The 24034-nt window shown below is 42.1% G+C and overlaps 1 protein-coding gene across 5 annotated transcripts in view; it reads right to left on the bottom strand.

Moving 5' to 3' along the window:
- Positions 1–23281, bottom strand: part of prrc2b (proline-rich coiled-coil 2B) — a 29055-nt gene extending 5774 nt beyond the window's left edge. The window contains exons 1-25 of one of the 5 annotated variants that reach the window (XM_030150253.1): positions 23109–23281; positions 18750–18921; positions 18471–18648; positions 15655–15757; positions 15192–15255; positions 14879–15022; positions 14251–14564; positions 13966–14090; positions 13689–13852; positions 11602–11689; positions 11329–11497; positions 9363–9702; positions 9074–9255; positions 8603–8804; positions 8281–8488; positions 6076–8133; positions 3871–4031; positions 3594–3709; positions 3337–3478; positions 2900–2976; positions 2068–2355; positions 1814–1915; positions 1504–1696; positions 690–787; positions 475–602 (exon numbers count right to left, since the gene is read on the bottom strand). In XM_030150253.1, coding sequence (XP_030006113.1) covers positions 475–602; positions 690–787; positions 1504–1696; positions 1814–1915; positions 2068–2355; positions 2900–2976; positions 3337–3478; positions 3594–3709; positions 3871–4031; positions 6076–8133; positions 8281–8488; positions 8603–8804; positions 9074–9255; positions 9363–9702; positions 11329–11497; positions 11602–11689; positions 13689–13852; positions 13966–14090; positions 14251–14564; positions 14879–15022; positions 15192–15255; positions 15655–15757; positions 18471–18648; positions 18750–18864 — 5759 coding nt within the window. In that variant the 5' untranslated portion in view covers positions 18865–18921; positions 23109–23281. The remainder of the gene's footprint in view (positions 1–474; positions 603–689; positions 788–1503; positions 1697–1813; positions 1916–2067; positions 2356–2899; positions 2977–3336; positions 3479–3593; positions 3710–3870; positions 4032–6075; positions 8134–8280; positions 8489–8602; positions 8805–9073; positions 9256–9362; positions 9703–11328; positions 11498–11601; positions 11690–13688; positions 13853–13965; positions 14091–14250; positions 14565–14878; positions 15023–15191; positions 15256–15654; positions 15758–18470; positions 18649–18749; positions 18922–23108) is intronic. The other 4 variants (XM_030150257.1, XM_030150255.1, XM_030150256.1 and 1 more) reach the window with 4 other exon arrangements.
- Between the last annotated feature and the right edge of the window lie 753 nt (positions 23282–24034).

Raw genomic sequence — 24034 nt, 5'->3', positions numbered from 1 at the left:
CTCCTGTAAATACTGCTCTCCGCTCCACATACTACTTCTGCTACAGGTTCAAAAGAGAATTAGTAATTATCAATGTGATATAATGACTCGTGTAAATATACATGCCACTTTTAACTGGCATGCTATCTATACATATTATAAGCTTTCCGCGTGTTATTTTCATGCAGCGTCAAATACCACGCACTGAGGGTTAGGGTTATGTGAACCGGAGATCTTGGCGTAAATTGACATGCAATCAAATGCCATTGAATAACACAGGAAAGGTTGAAAATGTGTACGTATGTCACGCCAAATGCCATAAAAACTGGCGTGACATACAACGCGATTTCATGGGATCAGTCTCCAATTATATTGACTAGTAAAACAAGTATAACTCAAGTATCATTAGACTTACACTATAGTTGTGGCATGAAGTTGCACGACTATCAAAAATATTGTTAATCGCAGTTACTTGTATGACAATTCAGGCAGTACCTGAAAGGGGGGATAGAACTGAACATCTCCTGGGACTGCGAGACCGGCAGACCTCCACGAAGCCCCAACTGAGCCTGAGCCTGAAGAGATGTGTGCAAAGAGATTGGAATCTGCTGGGCTGCGGCTGCCTGAATGGGTAATCACATGTAACACAATGACAAGTCTGCATACAGATACAAAGGGCTGTTTATTGGTTTGTGTCTGTGTGTCTCTACCTGTTGGTAGGTCTGCTGCTGGGTCATGGTGGGTGGCACAAGGCGTGGCTGGCTAGGAAACACATGCCCATCCAGATACAAAGGGGGAATATGATTACCTATAGAGGGGACACAACACAGCTGATATTAGACTCCTCATCAAAAATAATGCCTTACCAAAACTGCAAAACTAAGATCCAATCTTAATTCACCCCTTGGTCCTCCCTCTTAGCCCTACCCCTCCATTTTGCGCATTCACATGAAGGGGTAGAAGTGTCTCAATCCTTGATGAGCTGGAGGGGAAGGGCTAAGAGGGAGGGCTGTTTGGCCATTGAAACAGAATTTTCAAGGACCACGCTGCAAAACGGTGGGGTATTAGAAATTTCCCATAATTCTGTTCAGATCATGGCCAAGTGGAGGTAAACGCAGCAAAAAAAGTGCAGCAGTGTGATGAAAGAAACACACAAATGTACATATCTTCTTCGTGAATAACGCAATCATTTGATCATCCGTTTAAAGCCGTTTCAATGAATTACAGACTGCATTCTTACGGTTTGCAGTTTTTAGCTGCAAAAAGCTGCCCAAAGCCCATGGAACAGAGACGGTTACAGTTGCTGACAGCATGGTGAATTCTTTCACAAAGTTGTCACATCTGTTTATAGCGGCATCGATGACCGCTGATGACGTAACAGGTCTCGAAGGGTTGTCTCATTTCAAAGGGGAATATTTCAACCCCTACTCCTTGCAACTCTGTTTCAAGGGGTAGTGCCAAGTGTAAGGGCCAAGGGGTAGAGGTGAAAATGAGAATTGGGATTGGGCGTAAGTCTAGTTTTACCTTGCATTGACATGGAAGGTGCTACTGAGGCCACAGGCATCGGAGGCATGGAAACTCCTCCAAAAGAGCTGTAGCTGACCCCACTGGATGAGCCTACACTACAGGGAGGCTGAGCACCTGAAGCCCCTCCGCCAGGTGAGCCCTGCTCAGGCAACGACTGGGAGTTCTCCCACGCCTTACGTGCTGACTCCATCTAAACAAACAAGATTTCAAGATCACTTGCCTCTTTGAACAAAACTATTTTGACATTTTATTGTCTGCTTATATACTGTAAAGCATCATTATGTTTCTGGTACTGTAATTCAAATACCTTAAGAGTGAGGTCTGCGGTGGGGAAGGAGATGGGGTTGAGGTTGATGGCGGGCTGCAGGTGGTTGGAGCGTAGCATGGGGATGCTCTGATTGAGAGCCGTCTGTTTAACAAAGAAAACCATTAATGTCATCCAAAGACACATTAATTGTTTTTAAGGATGAAAGGAAGGTCCTGCAGTATTCAATAACTGAATCTGTGGTGGTGATAATATCAGCATCTGACATTAAGTAGGAAATGTGTTTAATCACTCACATTGGTGGTGAGTGCATCCTGAAGCTTGTTGACAGGATTGGACACAGGCACTGGAGTAGAACCTGGTGGCAGGCTGAAATCAGAGTCTTTGGCACTGACACCAAACTCAATAGGAGGCACAGGGAGCACAGTGTCCACATGGAGATCCACACCATTGACGGGCGTGATAGGGCCACCTTCCAACCTATCAACGCCTTCTGATCCTTTGCGATGCTTCAAGGAACGCTCATTCCCGATAGGGCCTGGCTTGTGCTGCTCTTTTGTCTGCTCTGGGCCAGCATCAGAGTCCTGCACAGGGAGAAAAGTTGTGCAGTAGATGAAATAATCATGTGACAGCTAATGCAACTGTTTCCAGTGATAAAGAGATAAAATTTGCTAAAGGTGCGGGAGACTTTTGTCACCAATTTTTCATCAAATCTGTCAAACCTCAGTCATAGCCTAAGTATCACAAATCTGTAAGTCTTTTTGTGATTACTCACCTGAATCTCTTCCCTCATGGTGAACAATTTTGAAGGTAATCCACCATAAACAAACCATTTGTTACAATGCTTCTCCCAATGCACGACGCGACAAAATTCCGAAGATGCCTGAGTTACCTACCGGCTCTGTTTGTAAACAAATGGTTTGTTTATGGTGGAGTACACTTCAAAATTGAGGGAAGAAATTCAGGTGAGTAATCACAGAAAGACTTACAGATTCATGATGCTGGGGATATGACTGGGGTTTTACAGATTTGATGAAAAATTGGTGATGAAAGTCTCCCGCAGCTTTAAACTAGCAAGCAAAACACAATGACATAGTTAAGTGTCTAATTAGTAAGTCCAGGCCATACCTCAGAATTAGGCTCACTGCCAGTGTATGACACTTGTTTAGTCCATGAGTCTCCCCCTGAAGACTGGACTGAAAGAGCTAAGAATGAATCAGTTAGAAAAATTAGTGCACAGTTCAGACATATTTCCTTCCACATAACACTCATTAAAGAACCAGAGAGCAAAAGAGATAATGCCCTCTGTCAATTATCAGGTTAATATTGAGAATGTTTTGACAAATAATTTTTTTGTTTTGAAACTTAAAAAACTTCAATACATCAATACAAATGTCACATAAACCCAATGAAGGACTTCACTACACCTTTTGGCTAGAATATTTAATGTCACACTTGCTTCATGACTGCTCTGAAGTTATCATAATCATCTATTGAGTTTTTACATTAAAGTATCAACTGCAACACTGAAAAAACACCAACATCAAACTGAATTTGCCAACTACCTGAGCTGTTTGTTTCCCAGATTTCAGTTCCGAGGTTGTTTGAGGAAAGCGCCTCCTCAGGTTGTTCGATGCTCATGCTTCCCTGCTTTTTAGCAAAGCGTGGTGGAATCTTGGATGTGATCGGCCTGTTCTTCCCCGGCACCTAACAGGTAAAAGTTAAGGCAACTTTAACAAACCATGTACTTTTATTCTGAAAATCCCAATTCATCCTCTGCAGTGGCTACTGAGCATCAGGTTAGAGCATGGGTTGAACTTACAGCAGCTCCCTGCTCCTTCCGCCTCCTCTCATCTTCCTGTGGACGCCTTTGCTTTTTGGACAAGGCATCCTGGTACCCATCTGAGTTGGAAACTGATCCACCTGTATCCCCTTCAACTACAGAACAGACATAGTGTCAGGTAGATCCATTATTCTTAAACTTTTTGTCACATGGATCATTAACAGGCAGATGTTAGTGCAGTAGATTTATCAGATACCGTTTGTTAGATTCCTTTCTAACAAAAAAAAAAAAGAAAAAGAAAATACATGTAACTCACTCGGATAGCTGAGCTCATACTGAGACAGAGGTTCAGATATGTCTGTCTTGACCGGCCCTGGCTTCAGGTCCTTGTCTATTTTTTTCCCCGAGGGTTCACTGGGCTCCCTATCCTCAGGCTGTTCTATGCTGTAGACTGGACCTGGCTCATCTGGGCTCCTGCTGCAAACAGGAAAGACAGGGATAAAACTTTTAATTTAGTATGCAACACAGCAAAAGTATCACTCTACATAAAAAAACAAAAAAATCAATTCTGGACAGTTTGGCAGTTTACAGAAATGTAAAACCAAAAGCTTTCATTTGACCAAGAGCAGCAAAAGCTAATGTTGGTAGACACAAAAATCTGAAGTGACTTAAACTTTATCTCAGGGGGATGCTGGGGAAGATCCAGTGTTGTACAATGAGGCAACACTCCAATTAGGGCAGTAACGATGTCATGGTGTTACAATTAATCCCAATTTTAAACGTCACGGTTAATGACTCGTCAAGGCTACCAATAACTGTCTCATAAAGTACAGAGATAAGAGCGGAACAAAAGACATGCCAATTTGCACTTCCCACACAGAACAAAAGCAATGTTACAGAAGCACTACATTCAACATTCCACCAGTGAAAATGACAGAAGGAACAAGCTGACCGCCTGTCACTTTCATTTCCATGGAGTTTGCATTCGCTACTGTCATCTATGCAGCTTCAGGCTACCATCGTGCAACCCATTCACAACAATCTGGCTTAAACAAACGTCCTGCCTCCTCAAATAAAAGTTAACGAAGTTTCACAACAGCGGGAGATTTAGAGGAATTAGTGATGTGTTGTTAAGACCCCATAAGTCATTATCTGTATTAATGATGGCTGTTGAATATGCATCACTTTAAGACCTCCAGCAAAGATGAAAAAACTTATTTGCTAGTCCTTTTGTAAAACTTGGTCACAGTGTTGATTTATTGTGCGCTATATTCTTCAAAAAGAATTTATAAAATGTATGTGCGCTGTCAGCATAAAAAGAGGAGGATATGACACGTGCACAGGGATGCACAGAGGAGAGGGATGTCATACACCAAATTGGCAGCATGCCAGAGTTTGAGACACTGCGGAGCTAACTTTGTGGATTTAATACCTTTCTGGATTAAACGTCTCCCATTGTCCAGTGGATTACTGTCCTCCGTGGAGCTACTGGGACCAACACGGGCCAATACTGTGGTGGTGTTTGTACGGTGCCGTGAGTAAAGCCTGGAGCTACTGCAACTGATCATTGACTATTTGCATGCGTAAAAACTTTGGGGACTAAAAAGGGAAAGGTATTTTGGGGGGTGGGGGGGGTGGGGTGAGCTGCTTTATATTTAATGATTTGTATTAAATGTGTTCAATTTTTTTGGTTGGCTCTGCTATGTGGTTGCTTTGTGGTTTATTTGTGTTATATTGGAGTTTGTTTTGTTGGGGATGCGCTCGAACGTGGGAGGTGTGTGCTGGCTTCACGTGGAGATGAAAAGGCCAATATAGAGCCAGACGCAGACTTCTTTTGTCTGTTGCTTATTTCCCTTGCTGATGGCTAATCCACCCGTGACCCTAAAGTACATTGTAGCAGGTCACTTTGGAAAAAGTAAGTGAACTGTTACAAAGATTCACTTTCACGTCTACGCGTACCCATTATGAAGTATGCGTGGCATGGACTGCACCCCCACATATAAACCCCCTCAAAATTATCGTAGTAATTGTGAAACCACGATTATTTCCCTAACAATAATCGTAGCACCAAAATTTCTAATAGTTACATCCCTAACTCCATTGTTGCACAGGTATCTTTTTCACATTTGTCAGTCCAATAAAGCTGAGCAGAAAGCATCACATACCTTGTTAGAAGAAAATACTGTGATAGCTTTGGAAACAGGCAATGAGCTATTGACATCTAAACTATATAGAAAGGAAGCTTGCTTGTTTTCCAAGTGACTATGAGAAACGTGTGACAATTTTCAGTCATCTAAGATTGGGTTTATTTTAGCACTTCAGGAAAGCTACTGGACTAAAGAGGTGAACCATCTTCAAGAAACTCAATATAAGGACTGGGCTTGAATTTAAAGGAGGCACTAGAGAGCCCACAAAATTTTAATAAAACACCTACATACAATAGTTTACAACCTGCAGACACAAACAAATGCAGTTTCATCCCATTAATCTGTAGAGACAGCCATGCTCCCATTCTCCTCACCTTTTACAAGATGCCCCTCCATTCTGCCAATTTTCACTCCTGTTTGAGGAGGAGGTGGGAGGATTATCGGGTGTACGCGTCATCTTATTTGCTTCCAGCAGTGATGGCTCTCCTTTCCTGTTTTGCCGTTCCACTAAGGGTCTCTGGCTGGAAAAACTTCTCTTGGACAGTTCCCTCTTCTCACCTGAGCCTGGTTCACTGTGACCAGAGTCTGACGGAATATCACCGTGTCCCTGAGGAGCTGCACCTCCACTTCCGCTCCTCTTCTCTCTCCAGTCTCCAAAGTCACTGTTGTCTGATCCTGTCTCCCACTCCTCTGCCTGCCCATGCTGACTAGAGCGTCCACCTGCATAGTGTCCACTTGGCCAGCTGTCATCCCCACTGCCTTTGGAGCGCCCAGGCCAGGGGGCCGCAAAGTCTCCATTTAAGTACTCATCACTTGTCCACTGGTTTGAGCCAGGTTCACGCTCTTGCCGCAGCCGACGGAAACGTGGAGGTTTGTCTTGACGAGGTGGGCGGCGTCGCCTTAAAACCTGCCTGTCAGGGTTATCATTGTCAAAGTAGTAGTCTCCTTCACGGTCCTCTGTGCCATTTTCCATGAAGGAGCCGGTGAATTTAGGGGTGTACTTGAGAGTCTCGCGGTCAACAGTGGGTCTGCGGGAGTAAGCAGTTTCAGCTCCAGGACCGTAACCATTTTCCTGCATGGGACCACCAGTGCTGTTGAACTGAGGTCCACGGCCTCTCCATGTGGAAATATCCCTAGAGCCACCAAAACTTCGACTGTAACTTCCAGTGGCATTCAGTCTGGGGGGCAACATGCGACCTCCGAAGCTCCTGCTGGCTTTGGCTTTTTCTCTGGAATCGGGGGCTGTTTGTTCATCTGTGTACACTTTGTTAGATCGCCAAGAGTCTCTGTCTGCTTTCCGAACTTCTCCAGACTCTGTGTAAATTTCACCATTCTCAGATCCCTTCTGGCGACGTCTCTTGGGTAGTTCCTCATATTCAGATGCCTCACTCAATGTTTCACTGACGTTCCGCCTTCGGGGCTTGCCCCTCTGGAACTCCTCCACCTTGACAAGGTCCCTTGGGGGGGCTCGACCTCTGACTGTCCGCTGAGGACCACTTCCACTGCTGCTGCTGTTATTGTTGTTATAAGCCCCTCTGAGATTGTCTCCACTTCGGCCACCTCGGGTTCCACCTCTAGAGCTGAACTCCCTGAAGCCTCGACTACGGCCTCTACCTGTTCCCCTCACAGCACTAAAGGCCTGTTCTTCATCAATGAAGATCCAGTTGTTGCGCCGTGGTACTTGTGGCTCACGAATTTCCTGGTTGTCTCTGGATGGCTGACTCTTGCCAGTGTCCCAGGCACTATCCTTTGGAGAGTCATCACTTTGGGTGCTCAGAGGCCTTTCTGTTTTAGTTGGAGCTGGAGACTGACGCTGCCTCTCTTCAGGCTGTTTCTCAACAACAGGTGAAGCTGAACGCCTGTTGCTTGCAGGCTGGTTATCCTTCTTTAAGTCATAAACATTTGTAAGGACTTCTTTCTCCAGGCGGTATGGGACAGGCTTCTCTTCAGGCTCAGGCTTAGGCTTCTCATTCTCCTTCTCTTCTACTTTAAGAGCCTTAAGAACAGGTTTCTTTATTGGCCCAGTTCTACGAGTCAAAGTTCGCCCACTGTTCTCAGATGGCTGGCTGACACTACTACTACAACTGGAACTGGGTTCAGACCACTGGTTTTGGACACTGTTGGGTCCTCCATCTTTCTTCTGACTGCCATCTCTTTTCCAAATGTCTTTGGAGCCATCTGATGTCTCATCATGAGAGTCTGTGCCATCTTTCAGATACTTATCTCTAGAGTCCTGTTTCAGGTATTCACCATCTGCATGATGCTGGGAGTGGTTTTGAGCGGTGGTTAGTAAGCCTTGTTCATGGTGTTGGTGCTCTCGGTCTGGTCCTCTGCTTGGGTATGTGTGATGAGGGAGATTATCTTGTGGTTGGTCCAAGCACTCATTGGCCTTATCTTCATAGGAGTCTTGCTGAGAGCAGGCCATGTCACTTCTGGGGAAAAATAGAATTTCAATAGGTAGGTCAGTGTCATTTTAATTTAAAAAAACAAAACAAACAAAAGAAAACTAACGTAAATGTAACATAAGAAGATTATCATTTGAAAACTCTCTTATTTCAAGCATTTACAGAATAACTAACCTGTCGTCCCGCTGGCTGCTGTTGGAATTTTCATGCTGCCTCTGGTAGGGTGGAGTGAAACTACGTAATGGGTACCCATCTTGGTTCCACATAGGACAGGGCTCAGTGGAAGGGGCTCTTCTCTCCTGGTGCATACTGGAATGGCAGCCTTCATCAGAGCCAGGACTATTCAGGTGGTCTTGGTGCATCATAGGTTTCATCATTCCTGCTGAGAACAATTACAAATTGGGGATTTTTTTAAAAAATTACATCATTTTATATGAAAGTCATCTGCTTTTAAAGTTGAAGTTATTTATATACTTGTTTTCTTCATGGTATCTACCTGAGGAGTGAACCGCACTGGGATAGTAGTCCACAGGAGATCTTCCCTGGGTCATACGGGGATCCATGAAGGGAGGCATCATCATCCAGCGAGGATCAAAGCCAAGGACATGTGGGGGATAGTAGCCCCGCTGGGTGTGGTTAGAGCCAGATGACGTAGGGTGACCTGACTGCTGCCAGTGCTGCATCTTGTATACTTGTTCCTGTGGAATGAAAGCAATGTAAGTAGATTATCTCAGATTAATGAATGTTAAATGAGTTAAGCAAATGCTTTCTATCCAATGAAATTCTAGAGGCTTTTTAATTCAAAGACAATTAGGTTTTAAATCCTTTAAATACATCTCAGTACCTCTCAAGTTTTCAACCTTGAGAAACATCCAGCCCTGTTCTCTCAAAGCAGCAACTACAACATTGAGGCACTCAACTACAATTAGGATTCCACAGGTTAGAAAACCTATTAACTTGTAGTCACCTGCTGGTGATGTGGTTGCTTTTGAAAGCGGGGAGGCATGGGTTTGGAGGCCTGGCGACCACTACAGTCTGAAGGGGAGGAGGGCTCCTGGCTTTCATCCTCACTTCCTCGGTAGGCAGAGAAGCCTGGTTCGTCACGGTAACTATGGACAGATGAGTTCTCAGGAGGGCACTCGCTTCCATCTGAAAATTATTTTAAACAAAATATTCTATTAGATTTTCCATAATCTCGAAATTTCATATGACATACTGGTTTCATATATTATTGGACATTGTTTTTTTTTTTTTACCTTTTATGCTGTATTGCCAGTTGTCATGGTGCGCTTTACTTTGATCCCGGATCGGGGACAGTGGGGCATCCTTTCCCTCTCCATCTTTTTGGTTTTCCTCTGACCGGGATGACTGTCTTTCAGTCTTCCCAAACTTCTCATCCAGCTTTTTTAGTTTTTCAGCACATGCAGCTAAACGTTCCTCCCGGGCTCGTCTCTCTTCTTCCTCTCGACGTCTGCGGGCCCTCTCAACAGCCTCAGACAGCTCAGCAGACACGTATTTGGCCCTGGCTGGAGCCTGAGAGTGACGCTGGTGATCTTCCTGTTCAGCTACTGGATCACCTTGGTTCTTCTGCTGTGGCTGGAGATGGAATGGACACAAGTTTAAGTGAGTGTGTGCAAATGTAGTAGAAAAAAAAAAATAGTACTGAACACTGAGGTGGCGCGGACATTCAAATATCTTGGTGTTCATCTAAGACAGGGGTGTCCAATCCTGGTCCTCGAGAGCTACTATCCTGAATGTTTGAGATGTTTCCCTTTTCCAGCACACCTGACTGTCATTATGAGGCTTCTGCAGAACTTGATGAGAAGATTATTATTTGAATCAGGTATGATGGAAGAGGGATACGTCTAAAAACATGCAGGATAGTGGCTCTTGAGGACCAGGACTGGACACCCCTGATCTAAGACAACAAGATAGACTGGTCCCTGAACACAGATGCATTTTGTTGACAGGGACAGAGTTGGCTATTTTTCCAGGGGTGGCTCACGTCTTTTGATGTTTGCTCTAAGATGCTGCACGTTTTACCAGTTGGTTGAAGCCAGTGCTCTCTTCTAAGCTGTTATCTGCTGGGAAAGCAGTACCAGACAAAAGGATGCAAAACGCCTGGACAAACTGGTTAAAAAAAGAGGGTTTTGTTTCTGGAGAGGCGCTGGAAACAATTGGGGAATGTGGTGGGGGGAATCTTGGAAAATCCAGATCATCCTCTTCATTTCACTCTGATAAACCAGATGAGCAGCTGCAGTGGACAACTAACCTCATTAAAATTTAGGACTGACATATAGAAGACCCTTCATGCCCACTGCCACCAGAATTTAAAACACCTCAGTCTGATGATTCATGAACTGGTGATTACTTGTTCATTAATTCTGCTTTTTGTTTGTCTTTCCTTCCTTCTTTTATTGAGCTGATGAAAAAAGTGATTTTCCCTCTGGGGATCAATAATCTGTTCATTTGTATCTGTTGTCATCTATACTATTTATAGGTTCACAAGATGTTGGATTAATCTCAATTGAACGAGAGAGAAATGGAAAACAAATTCAAACAAGGTCAATGCAAGGTACAACCTAGGAAAATCTTCAACTATTTTGTAAGTGGATGGTGAATGATAATAAACAAGAAAAGCACTCGGAGAGCGCAGACCTCCGCCAAGACAGGAACCCCCCCCCCCCCCGATCACCACCAAAATTTAATAATTTTTTCCTTGTGCCAGAAAATTTCATGAAAATCCATCCATAACTTTTTGAGTTCTCTTGCTAACAAACAAACATGCAAACACACAAAGGAAAGCGATCACAAAATCCCCTGGTGGAGGTAAAAAGTTAATTCCTCAAAGAAATTCTACATGGCATATAATTCAAATTTTTATATCAAAGCAACAGTACAGCAGGGCCAAAATCTGTTACTACTAGGTCTATCACATCCTTTTCTCTTGCCAAGCAAGTGGTATCCAAGTATAAAGTAATGACACACATATCACTATGGTTACAGCAAGGTCATTTGTCCCAATTCACAATGGCAGCCTGACTTGAGGGGGTTGTAGCTGCATACAATCAGTACTTTTCATACCGTCACCTGTGCAGTGTGATTTGAACACTCACTGGGGGATTTACAAAGTTAATGTGCTTAAATAGCAAGTTAATCTTAGAAAGGTAATCTCAAAAGAGCAGGATGAAAGTGGAAAAACACAATACCACAAGTAGTTACCTGGTTGTCCGTAGAGAGGTATCTACCACTGGCCTTCCTGGGAGGCTCATGGTGATGGTGTTGGTAGGGGTAACTGTCATCAGGGCTCTCCTGGGGGTAGGCGGCCTCACCTAGACTTAGGGAGGACTGGCAGTCACGCTGGTGTTCTTTCTCCCTTTCCCATTCAGTCCTACATGAAAAAACAATATTCAAACAATACAGCAGCCAAGCATTGAAAATAGTGTGATAATTTTCAAAAGCAATTTCAAACAAGTAACAGATAAGTGATCTCACCACATTTTGTTTTTGTCTCCGGGGGCGTGTTCTTCTTCATCATCACTGAATTTGAGCTTCTCACTATAATCAACTTCCTCATGAAGTCCTAAAAAATAAAACAAAAAACCTGTCAACAGTGATAGTCACTGACTATGAATAAATCATCATGTCTCCCAACCTCAAACAGCAGTTTATATAGCAGTCTGGAGACAACAGCTGTCATGCAGTGGCAGGACTGTCATTCTCCTTCCATCCACTACCTACATTAAAGAACAACCTCTGAGCTTTTTTTGTGTAGAATTTACATGTTCCTTGCATGTTGAACATGAGACACGTTTGCATGGGTTCTCTCTGGGTACTTTGGCTTCCTCCCACCGCCCAAAGACATGCACTAAAAGGTTAACTGGTTAATCTAAATTGCCCATCCATCCATCCATCCATCCATTTTCATTTGTTTATCTGGGGCCAGGTTGCAGAGGCAACAGTCTAAGCCCAGACATCTAATGTAGCTCCTCCAGGGGGATCCCGAGGTGTTCCCAGGCCAGCAGAGAGACAAAGTCTCCCCAGCACATCCTAGGTCTTCCCCGAGGCCTCCTCCCAGCAGGATATGCCCCAAACACCTTCCCAGGGAGGGGTCCAGGAGACAGTAACCCGAGCCACCTCAGCTGGCCCCTATCGATGTGGAAGAGCAGCGGCTCTACTCTGAGCTCCTCCCTGGTGACTGAGCTGCTCACCCTATCTCTAAGAGTGTGCCCAACCACCCTATGGAGGAAATTCATTTCAACCACTTGTATTTGGGATCTTGTCCTTTCGGTCAGGACCCAAAGCTCATGACCATAGGTGAGCGTAGGAACATAGATTGACCGGTAAATCGAGAGCTTCGCCTATCAGCTCAGCTACTTCTTTACCACAACAGACCGATACAATGGCCGCATCACTGCACCGATTCGCCTGTCAGTCTCACGTTATGTCCTTCCCTCACTCGTGAACAAGACTCCGAGATACTTGAACTCCTCCACTTGGGGCAAGGACACCCCACCGTCCCAGAGAGGGTAGACCACCTTTTTGCGGTTGAGAACCATGACCATCGGATTTGGAGGTGATCCTCTTCCCATTCGCTTTGCACTCAGCTGCAAACCACCCCAGTGCATGCTGAAGGTCCAGGTTTGATGAGGCCAACAGGACAACATGATCTGATAAATTGCCTGTAGGTGTGAATGTGAGAGTGATTGGTTGTTCCTCTTTAAACATCAGCCCTGCAATGAAGTGGTGACATTTCCAGGGTGTACCCCACCTTCACCTGATAACCAGCTGGAATAGGCTCCAGCACCCCCGTGATCTTCTCCAGGATAAAATGGTTCAGACGGCGAATGAATGAACCCGAGCTACAACTGCACCCCGAAAATGTAAGTTTTGACAAAGACACACTGGTTTGTATGAATTTAATTGTTTTACTAGCACTAAGTGCTTCCTCGAATACATGTTTCATCAAAACAACTTCTCTCCCATCACTATTTTACAAATGCACCGTTGCAGCATCCTGTACTCGGGCCAAGAACTAGCAAAACCAGAAATTTTTTATTGCCATTCCAGAATGATAGTCTATTTATGTGTATTAATACTAAAATTTCTATAAAAGACATAACCACAAGATAACAACAACTATGTGTTATGGAAACAGATTAAGCAATTTAGTATGCAAGTGTGCTTGTGTGGAACTGTAAGGAGTAGGGATGTATTCATCCATCTGATGAATACGCTATTCAGCTCAAGCCAGGCCCAATATATTCATCTCACTCCTACAAGTGTGTTACAATCATCTGTCTGTCCATCTGAATATGTTAAAGAACGTATTAATATGCTCTAAACAACCTGGACCTCATTCTATACATTCAGTGGGACTTAAAGCAGTCACAACTGAAATGAGCAAGCCTCATCTGAATACATTTTCAAGAATTTTGATGTGCGGAGGAAATGCAAACCATGCAGCTTACCAGGAATTCTTTTGTCAGGTAAATAAGTTCCTGGTTAAAGTTCCAGAGAATCTGGTGGAAAGGGGGCTGTTAGCTAAAATTTGTAGATGAATGGTTTAAAGCACTACTAACCAGCCCATCCGTCTTCGCAGTCATTGTCGAGCTCATCCAGATCTTTCAGGTCCTCTGGGTTGATGATGGCTGGCCGAAGCGGTCTGTCACCTGGCCTGCGAATGGGTTGAGATGAGAGTCGAGGTGGACCGCGAACAAAGCGGTTCTCTCTCCTCACATCGCCACTGGAATCACAGGAACAAAAAAAAAAAAAAAAACATTGCAAATGCCAGTCGTCAAAAATCTCTTGGTCAAACTGCTTGAAGAAAAAACGGGTTCTCACTGTGCATGTACTTACTTGACTAGATCAGGTTTGGCATAGCTCTGCCTGAAAGTGGGTTTAGTATCAAATCGGGCTGGGGCTGTAACAGTGGTAGGGGCGTGGTCTGTACCTGGGGCTTCACGTGTCTCTTTAGAGCACATCTGTAAATGGTAGGATGGGAAAGTGAACTACAATCAACAAACAAAAGAGTGTAAGCCATGTATGGCTGTAACCAAAAACTGCTGTAGGGTGTCTTGGAAGTTGTGTTTGTACTTCATTCCAAGTAGTAGTCTAAGTAAGTCCTGAGTCATATATACTTACAAATGCAGGTAACATGTCATGGTAGACAGCAGTTGAAGTGTGGTGGAGCTGGTACTGCAGAGCAGTAGGGACGGTTGTTCTGCGGACAGGCTGGGCAGGTCGCAGCGAAGGCTCCTTGGGATCCAGACTGGGTGTTTGAGCTGTGACTGTGGTGGAAGTGGTGGTGCCGGTGGCAGAAGGGGGGTGAGATGAGGCTGGGGGGGTACCAGTCTCACCCAGGGCAGTGAGCTTTCCCTCAGGATCTGCTGGCAGGCTGAGGGTCAGGGATGAAGGTTGAAGGTTCCTGCCACCACCTTCCCTCCAGCTCGTCACATCTTCAAATGAAGAGTTATTTACACATTTTTAGTTCATGTGAACAAGAAATCACAAATTGTATGTTACTCATTAAGGACTTAAAAAGGCCTTTTACCATCCATGAACAATGGGTTGTAAACACACTACCTTTACCTGCTACCTTCTGCCACTATGGAATTGGTTTCATTTGGTTTATCACATGATCTTTTACTTTCTTAGCAGTAATGGTAGCTCTTGACCAAAATCTTGCCAATTTGGTAATTAGCTTTCCAAATGTTATTTGCTGATCTATAGGAATATTAGCCAGCTCCTGAGCTGGCAGATGGTGCCTTACTCTGGGGGCGGAGGCTTGGTCCGGGCCCATACGACGGATCGAAGCCGCTTCTTTCCTTGCCAACCCTGTCCTGTTCTCCAGCTGCCTTCAGTGTGGGAAATTCCTCGTGAGAGAAGGGCTGAAGTCGGTTTGAGGCCCTTGAACCTGATGTTGTATGTTAGTAAGTGTAACAAAAAAACATTATTATGATTAATTAGAAAAATACAGTATACTGTGCTAACTGGTAAATGCACATCAGGTCAAAATAAGGGCTGTATGCCTCAGATATCTTGCCCTCAATTATAACAAATTCACAAATGTAGCAGTGACTCACCATCTTGCTCTACTCCCTTTCCATTTAGCTGGGCCCATTGCTTTGGTCCACCTGTGTTTGTGTTCTGTGGAAACAGAGAAAATCAAGGTCAGTCTCAAAGTTGTACCACTCTTTTTCTGCCAGACAATCTTCCTTAACCAACATCATACCTACATAAAGTATCAAACATTATTCATTCCTCAGCTACTTTGGAAGCAGACTTATCATTGTTCAAGGGCTTAACTTCAGAAAATGTCTGCTTTTTAACCTCTGCAAAGAGGGTAAGAAATTCTATAAAGACAGTATTGAAATCACTGTCTGGTCTGATTGACATAAACAAGATGTTTTTTTAAACTTTTTGATCACTGCAAATTTACACCACCCATAATCATATACACAGTATTTATATAAATATATATACTACACTAATACTAATATATATATATATATATATATATATATATATATATATATACACACACACCTCCTGGCTGGCTACTGGTGAGGGCTTCTGCAGATTGGAGACAGATTTCTGTAAAGCCAGCTGCGGCTGCAACTCCGGCAGCTGTGGTATTGATGCAATAGAACTGCAAGGACAGAAAAGGAAAACCATCAGCTCTATGGAATCTAAGAAGGAATCAAGAAAGAAGCTGATAAAAGATACATTCCCTCAGGGAGAACTGGACACAAGACACATTAACAGAGACCGACTGGATCCTCTAAATACAAAACCTAAATTCTACTTTAAAAGACTATTTTGTAAAAATCATCTGAGGATTATTACCAAGTTCAAGCCTGGCTGTTTATTGAGGCTATCCACTAAATATTTCAATAAAAGTCAACAGTGCTTTACATTTAGCCAAAACATTGTGATCAGAGTAGAACTGGATGTTATGACAGTATATATGTCCATCAAAGGAGATTTGGTCATTCCAGTAGTATCTGCTGTATACTTGAAGCACACAGCTAATCAGAAGTGGTTTCTCACTTGACTGTTCAATCAAGATTCCTCAGACAAAATCATGATTTGGGAAGCGGTAGAGCTTAGCATGTTAGAAACAAAACAACAAGGCAGTTTTCCAAAATAACAACCTGATTGAGAGTCTGGTTTCAACCAACTCTATGTGTAAAGTGTCATGAGACAACTTTTGTTATGACTTGGTGCTATATAAAATAAAATTGGATTGACTACACATGATCAAGTACTTAACAACTTCTCATGCTGCCACAATTAGTCGACAATGAAAATTAGTCGACGACCATTTTTTTAGTCAATGTGTAATTTTTCTATTGACTGCCTATTTATTTTTGGCCTCCTGTCTCAAACGCAGTAGGAACGGGATCTCCCTGTGACTGCTGCCAGAGACAAGCCCCAGGTGCTGTGGCTTCGTGGCCTGAAGCCACGGCACCCTGGGAATCCATGCCAATGCCTCGATATGCGCCTGCTCTCTCTTACTTTAGGCAGTAGGCTAGTTCAGAATCTGACTAATATGGCGTAACCTAATGGAAATGCAGATGCTTATGCTTAGATTGTTAATAGGCTACATAATGTTTTTGAACAGTTTATTTAATGAGTTTCCAACAAAAGTAGTAAGTGAAGGTTAAGGTGGAATCCCAGACATGATATTAGGAATAGGCTCTCCATGTCTACATCAGTAGCCTCATTGTGTATTTTTCTCCTCTCTTTTTGTCAGTTGTAGGTAGAGTAATCTGACTGAATTCATCCTTCCAATGAAGGACTGCATGCCACAACTTGCAACAGTACTCACTGACAGTGTCCTGAAAATGATTGAGAGATATGACACAATATTTGCACCACATATATTTGCACTGTGAAGCAAATGCTCACTGGAAGTCACTTTGCACTGGAAATTGCATAGGGCCTATTGTATTAATATTTTTTATATTGATTGCTAGCCACTTGAATCACGTTGTGCAAATTTTTTGGGGGGAGGATGTGGAAAACATTCCACTTTGTAATTTTTTGTTTGGTAATATTTAAGTTATTTATATTGTTTACATTTGTCATGGTACAGGTGACATTTTATGGTTTGGCCCTTGAGTTGCATTCAAAATAAAATGGACAACAAAAAAACAAAGACTTGATTTTTTTTTTTTTAATTAGTCGTTTACATTAGTAATTAGAAAATTAGTTGTTAGTGGCAGCACTGATGATTTCTTCATTCAATTTACAGAAATCTCGGTTACTTTAAGTGGATCATGACAGGACATTTTGGATATTTTGCCTGCTCCTAGATGGGGGTATCAGTTATGTGATAAAAATATTATCGTCTATTCTGTTAACTTTCTGCCAGCATTGCAGTAGGAGTCAATTACAGTGTTAAAACCGTTATACACTAGTAAGAATATTTGTAATAGTTCTACTTTCAACTAATGAGTAATGAAACAGAGCCAGGACCATGGACCTAAAGAAGTGGACTTCGTCCAGATCAAGGTGAGCTCATTTCATTTATTGCCGCGTTTCCACTACGTGGTACCAACTCGGCTCAACTCCATTCGTACTTTTGCGTTTCCATTACGAAAAAGGACCTGTAATCTGGTACCCAATATTAGTTTTTTGGTATCACCTCTGCCGAGGTTCCAAGACTGGGGAACAGATACTAAAACGTGACGTATAAACACTGCAGACCACTGATTGGTCAGAGAGTTGTCTCTGTGACCCACCGTTTTACAAAAACCAGATGCGGAAGTTTACAGTAAATGTAGCGGTAGGTTAATCCACATGATGACAGCCCGATAAAGTACACCATTCAGTAAGGAGATTCAGTCTTTGGTGACCGACATAAAATTCAGCATGAATTTGATGAGACAACACGCAACGAGCGAGTTTATCAGCGACTCTCTGAGCAGACGACACGGAAGCAATGTGCTGCATCGCTATACGTCCAGGTACTGTAAAGTCGGTAGTGTCCTGTAATAGAAACGGTCTCGAGGAATAGTATCTGGTACCCAAGTCGAGTTGAGCCAGTTCCACATAGTGGAACCACGGCATAAGTTGTATTAAACACTAGTTTGCACTTTAAGACCAATTACAAGAAGTTTTACAATGTTATCATGTCTAAAAAACAAGCACAATGCAGAAGAATTAAATGAGCTGCCGCCATGTTTTGAGTGTCAAACTGCCCAAAAAGAGTCAGTCAGTGGTAGGTAGTAAAGTGGAAATAATGCAAACATTATGAAAAATTACAAAATCATCAAGTTTAGCTCAAATAAACCCACTGAAGTGATATCATATTTATGATAGGCTGAGTGTGGCATGTGATGGCCTTCTGTTCTGACCTCTTTTGATCGGGTTGTTCCTGCTTGTTCGCCCATCCTGTACCGTCTTTGGGCACAATAATCACGTTGGGATCGTTTCCTTTGTTTTCAGATTTCAGGCTCGGCAGGTGAGCGGGTGGGGGCATACGCCGGGCTGCGGCCACTTTGCCAAGACTCTGTAAGCCATGTCGAGGAACTACTGGAGATGTAGAAAAACAGCAAACACAACATCTTTGTTGACAAAGATCTAAAAATTAAATTTGGTGGAAAATAATATAACATTAGGCAAACAGTGCTTACCTGTGTTTTTCTGAGTTTCTATTGATTTTCCCTTGTACTTGTCAAATAGGCTGAGTGAGGAATACTTGCTTTTCCCATCCTTGGACTTGGTTATTTGCCCCAAACGATCGGACATTGCGATGTAATGTCATCGAGTATGGAAATTTTCCCTTGCGCCTCTTCCCAGTGCCTTCTAAAAAGAAAAAAATTCTATCTTTAGTAATTGGCACAGAATGAGAAAATATTTTATCTTAGGTTGGAAAAGGCTTCATCTCTTTCTGTACCTACCTAGCCCACTTTCATAGACTTACTCAGAAACAGTTGAATGTTTGAGCCCAAGAAGAATACATCTTATAATGCCATATATTGATATTCTACAACTGTCTAAACCTCAAGATGCTGCTACAGCACCTTAAGTCACCCCCTTTGACATCACCTTGCACCAGCAATATTTCCAAAAAATCACAGTCAAGCATACTTAAATAGTGCCTTTAATACGTATCCAGCTCCATATAATAACCAAACATGACCTTTGACCTGACCTCATTTGAATACCATGTTGGAAAATACAGCAAAAATCATTAGGTTTCACTTTTAAAATCTAAAATAACATTCTTGCCCACCTTGTAGATTCTATTCCTTGAAATATATTAAACACACTATATTTATACATGAAATATATCAAACTTTAGAATCTATGAGGAGGGCAAGATTTTCAATTTTAAGGCAAACTAAGAAGGTTTAAAAAATATATACATTACATGAATGTAACATCCAAACTGATCATATAAACATGTCTGATTTCCAAATGTTTGTTATTATGATCATAAGTAAGCTATTTGTTGCTTAATAAACGTAACATCTACTTTTTGTTACCGTACATGGTCTTATTTCTTAGTACTACAGACAGTATCATGTTAAAAGGGATTACTTTAGGAAAAGCTTGATATTGCTGTTTTGCTTCGGCGACTGAGTCATGCATCACTGAACATGGTCAAAAATGATTTTCTAGACATAATTATGCATTTTACTGAGCCAGAACACCTATTTTTCAAATAAATCCAAAGTGGGCAAAACAGATAGCATACAAGAACATGCCCTTTTCCTCTTATTACCCTGAAACAGGAAATCAAAATGTACATAAAACTTAATTTTTGACATATCGCATTAATTAAAAGAAGAGAAAGTTTTGGCTTTGAGAAAAAAATATGACACAAATACATGATCGACCATTTTAATCACCAATCACTGTTAATATTCATCAGATTCACCTCAACTTTCCTAAAAGTAGTTACACAACAGCTCCTCTAACGTCACATTTCAGCTTTATTTTGGCATTTTTAAACTATGGCGGGTCATCTATCTTTGTATTTGGTCAGAGAAGAGAGACCTGTAAAAGAGAGCTGTGCATTTCCCCTGATATCTAACTTGGTACAGCTTTAACATAGTTATTAAAATTACAAGAAAAACAAGATACCATATTAGCAGTACATTCAAAATTGATCACCAGATCATTTTAAGGCTTTGACAACAACTAAGAATCATACACTGTACTGAAGGTAATTATATGAGGAACACAACTGCTAAAGTCTATGAAAACCTGTTGTCCTTGTGGCCAAAGAAATTGCAGCTCAGCAGCTAAAAATAAAAACCAAGTAAATATTTTCTGTCACACACCAAGAACAAGTTCAATGTTAATGGCTGTATTCTCAATTTAACAACTTTAGGGCCCTGACACCAAGGTCAAAGTCAGTAGTTTGACACTGCCTAGTTCATAAGCTATTACGAATTACACCCAGCCAAACCACAAACGCCTCTTTAGCATTCCAACCATCATAGAGAGTGTTGCTGGTCTTGTTCCGGCTCAAAACATGGCGGGTAACAACTGACCAATCAATTCCCTCCACACAGGAAAAGCCCCACTTTGTGCAGGAAAATCACTGTGGCCATAACACCATAGATCTGGCAACCACTACTGTCCACACTCCCATTCATAACTGATTGCACCTTGAAAAAGCAGGCTTAACTCAATGAAACTCTCTGCTCTTGAATTTAACTCTGCCTTAAGGTGTAGTTTTCCATTTTCCACCACATGCCCTTAAGCAACCTGAAATCCTGTCTGAGTGTAAAACACATGTTAGAGACATATTTTTTATGTATGATGTTCTAAAGTGTATAGATTTGTAGAATATCAAGTGTTTTGAGCTGCTCTGAGCCCCTTTGATCAGAGCCGATGATAAAGGCACACCATGTCCATTTAACAAACACATGTCTGACCTACTCATGCTATCCCGTGTTGTCTACTTTAATAAACCCTAATAATACCATATTACTCACTACCTTTAATACATGTTAGTTAGTATATGATTCCTGGTGGAAATAGTTAGGATAGGTCGACTGTACAACTGAGCCGAAACACTAAATCTTGGGTTTTATGTAAATGTATTTTTTCTGTTCTGAATAGCACAAAACTATCTTAACAACACAGCACACATTTCTCAGCTAGACTTGTTAAACCACTGCCTCAATCACCTGTATGACTTTATACCACATAATGGTATTTGCTGGTTGAAGCATTATTTCTTACACATATCAATATATTAATGTAGACTGAGACACATATTTTCCACAGATGCTTTGTGTCTTATAGAGACCACAGTTAAACAGAAGCTATGGACTCACACCTTCTGTAACAGAATATGTATAGTTCATGTGTAGGAAACACATTTCAGCATGTCTACAACAAATCAACAAACCTGCAGTCTTACACAGGCCACACTTGACAAACTAATACACAAAAGGCATGGAAATAAACATAATTGCACAAGAGCATGTCAAGAGGAAAATGTCAAATCGAAGATAGTTAACAGCTGATCCAGTTAAGTGTTTAAGGACACACATTTGACAGTCCTGGATGACAAATTTTTTCACTGCTTCCGTACAGTGGGCAGTATTTAAGGCCATCAAATCAGCTCCAGTGTAGTGGTGTAATATGTTTTTTAAAAGTGCACATTTATATTCTTGATGGTTACTTTCACACAATATACCACTGACACAGAGGGGTGTAAAACTGTTAAAACCATGAAGCAAAATCCTTATAATCTGCTCCCTCTTCCCCTAGGTAGGTCCAGATACTTAAAGCCTTATGAGTTTCTATGTTTTACAATTAATCTATTGAGATAATATCGTTGTTGTGCCGAATACCAGACATTTTGCAAACTGGAGGCCGCTCGGTCATAACGCAGCTAAGGCGTTTCACTGTTACTCCAAAACAAGTATAATTCAATCACTTCCTTCGATTCAATTGTTTATTGAGTGGATCAAGTCATTCCATGAAAGTCTAATGAATTCAAATCGCTTTCTCTGCTTTATATTAAGACCACATTAGGGTCCGACAAAAAGAAGCTATCGAAAACGCAATGGTACTCTACATCAAACGTTTCTAAAGTCAGTTTATTACTTTGATCAGATCACTGTGGTAAAAATATTACTGTACTAAATCACCGACATAACACACAGTCCCTGTGTGTATGATAATGTCTGACCCGTGTCATTAGCTGTTAATTGTAGGTACCGTTAGGTTGCATCCTCGCATGCTAACGAGCGCTAATGCTAATTCCAGCACATGAAAATGACACCAGCCAGGTCGACGAACAACAACAACAAAGGCTAATTCCAGTCTTTTATTAACTAAAACAAAAACTGGCATAATCAGACAGTGTATTACGCGTATTTCCCTCGTCTCCCGGAGTTTTTCTACGTGTTTTAAAGTATTTCTTGAACACCAAAGCGTTAACACAGCCACTTGGTGTAGCTAGCTAGCCGACAACCACCGCTAGCAGAAAGTGTTATTAGTTTAGCTAAGGGAAAATGGCTATGTAAACAGCAAGAGCTAGTGGACATCACTTCATAAACTAATATATTATCGTGCCTATTGCAATTTAGATTGTAAAGACATGTACACTCAATAGGTATTTGATATAGTGTAATGACCCCAAACCTGAGATTTAACTTAGCGTTTACCTAGCTTCGGCTGTTAACGCAGCTATAGCTTGTTCAAAACTACCGAGATGACAAATCCGTTAAACTTACAACCCAGTCTATCCAAAACCAACCCAACAGGCCCGGGGAGTCCGGTGTCTTTATTTTGTGCTTGACACTACAAAAGAAAGTGTGCTTTGAGGAAATATCTCACTCAACCCGTGTGCTAATATTTTCAGCCTTACTTGGCTTTTAGTAAGGTCTGAAGACAGCGATGGGAATGTAGGACAAGGCGATTAAAAATGGCTGCTGCCCAGAACAAAGCAACAATAAAACGGAGCAGAGAAGAAGACAGGCAGAAACAAGATTTTTACACCATCAACCACATCCGTAACTCACCGATTCAACGACTTAGTGTACCTTCTGATCAGTGATATAGATATATTTCCACAAAATATTGTCTACTCAAAGGATGGATGGCGATTGTGAAACCCACTCTTCATAGGTTGAACCGACCGCTGTGTTGTTGCTGGGTCCTACCCGGCCTGAGAATGAACAGAGCAGAGTGGAGGCTGGAGCGGCTCGGCGGACAGCGTCATGACGTCAATGACAGAGGTCTGACGGACAGAAGAGGAAAGCACCATGAGGCGCCCCCCACTGGTGAAACCCAGTACTACAGAAATTTACACAGTGCATGGATGTGAGATTACATTAGTCCAGAGTTTCTCAAACTGTGGGGCGGGCCCCCCAGGGGAGGCGTGAAGACTTGCCAAGGGGGGCACGGAATCACTCCTGGCTGTTTTTTTTTTTCTCTTCAGGTTAGCACATGTAGCAGGTAGAACTAATGTTTTAGCTCTGGAGCACCCTGGGCTCATTTTAGGGATGCACAACAAACAAATCTACTGCCATGGTGATCTGTCGCTAGACTAGAAAAAGAGTTTAGGTTTGGAGAATGGATAAGGATTTTACTGCACTGTTTCTGTTTTTGCATAGTTTATACAGTTTGCACTTTAATGTTCTGAGATGTGCAATGTAAATGGGCTCATCGCAGCCACTGATATTGTTAAAATCTTTGTTACCAAAATTAGTTTGTTGTTCTAAAAAAAAAGTTACCCTGTCATATTTGTAAGATAATTGTACATTTCCTGTTTTTATTTGGAAAAATATTGCCTCAGGGAGCAGTCTTGTTGAGTTTATTTGTATTATTCAAGCAAAAATCTAAGTTATTTTTAATTTGCGCAACAAGCTGGGATAGGCTCCAAGTGAGCCCCGTGACCCTAGTGAGGATAAAGCGGGTTCAGAAAATGAATGAATGAAAGAAGTGA

This window comes from Sphaeramia orbicularis, chromosome 12 (genome assembly GCF_902148855.1).
Source record: "Sphaeramia orbicularis chromosome 12, fSphaOr1.1, whole genome shotgun sequence".
Lineage (NCBI taxonomy): Eukaryota > Metazoa > Chordata > Actinopteri > Kurtiformes > Apogonidae > Sphaeramia > Sphaeramia orbicularis.
The sequence above is the reverse complement of the archived record's forward strand: the minus strand, read 5'-3'. Positions and strand labels throughout refer to the sequence as shown.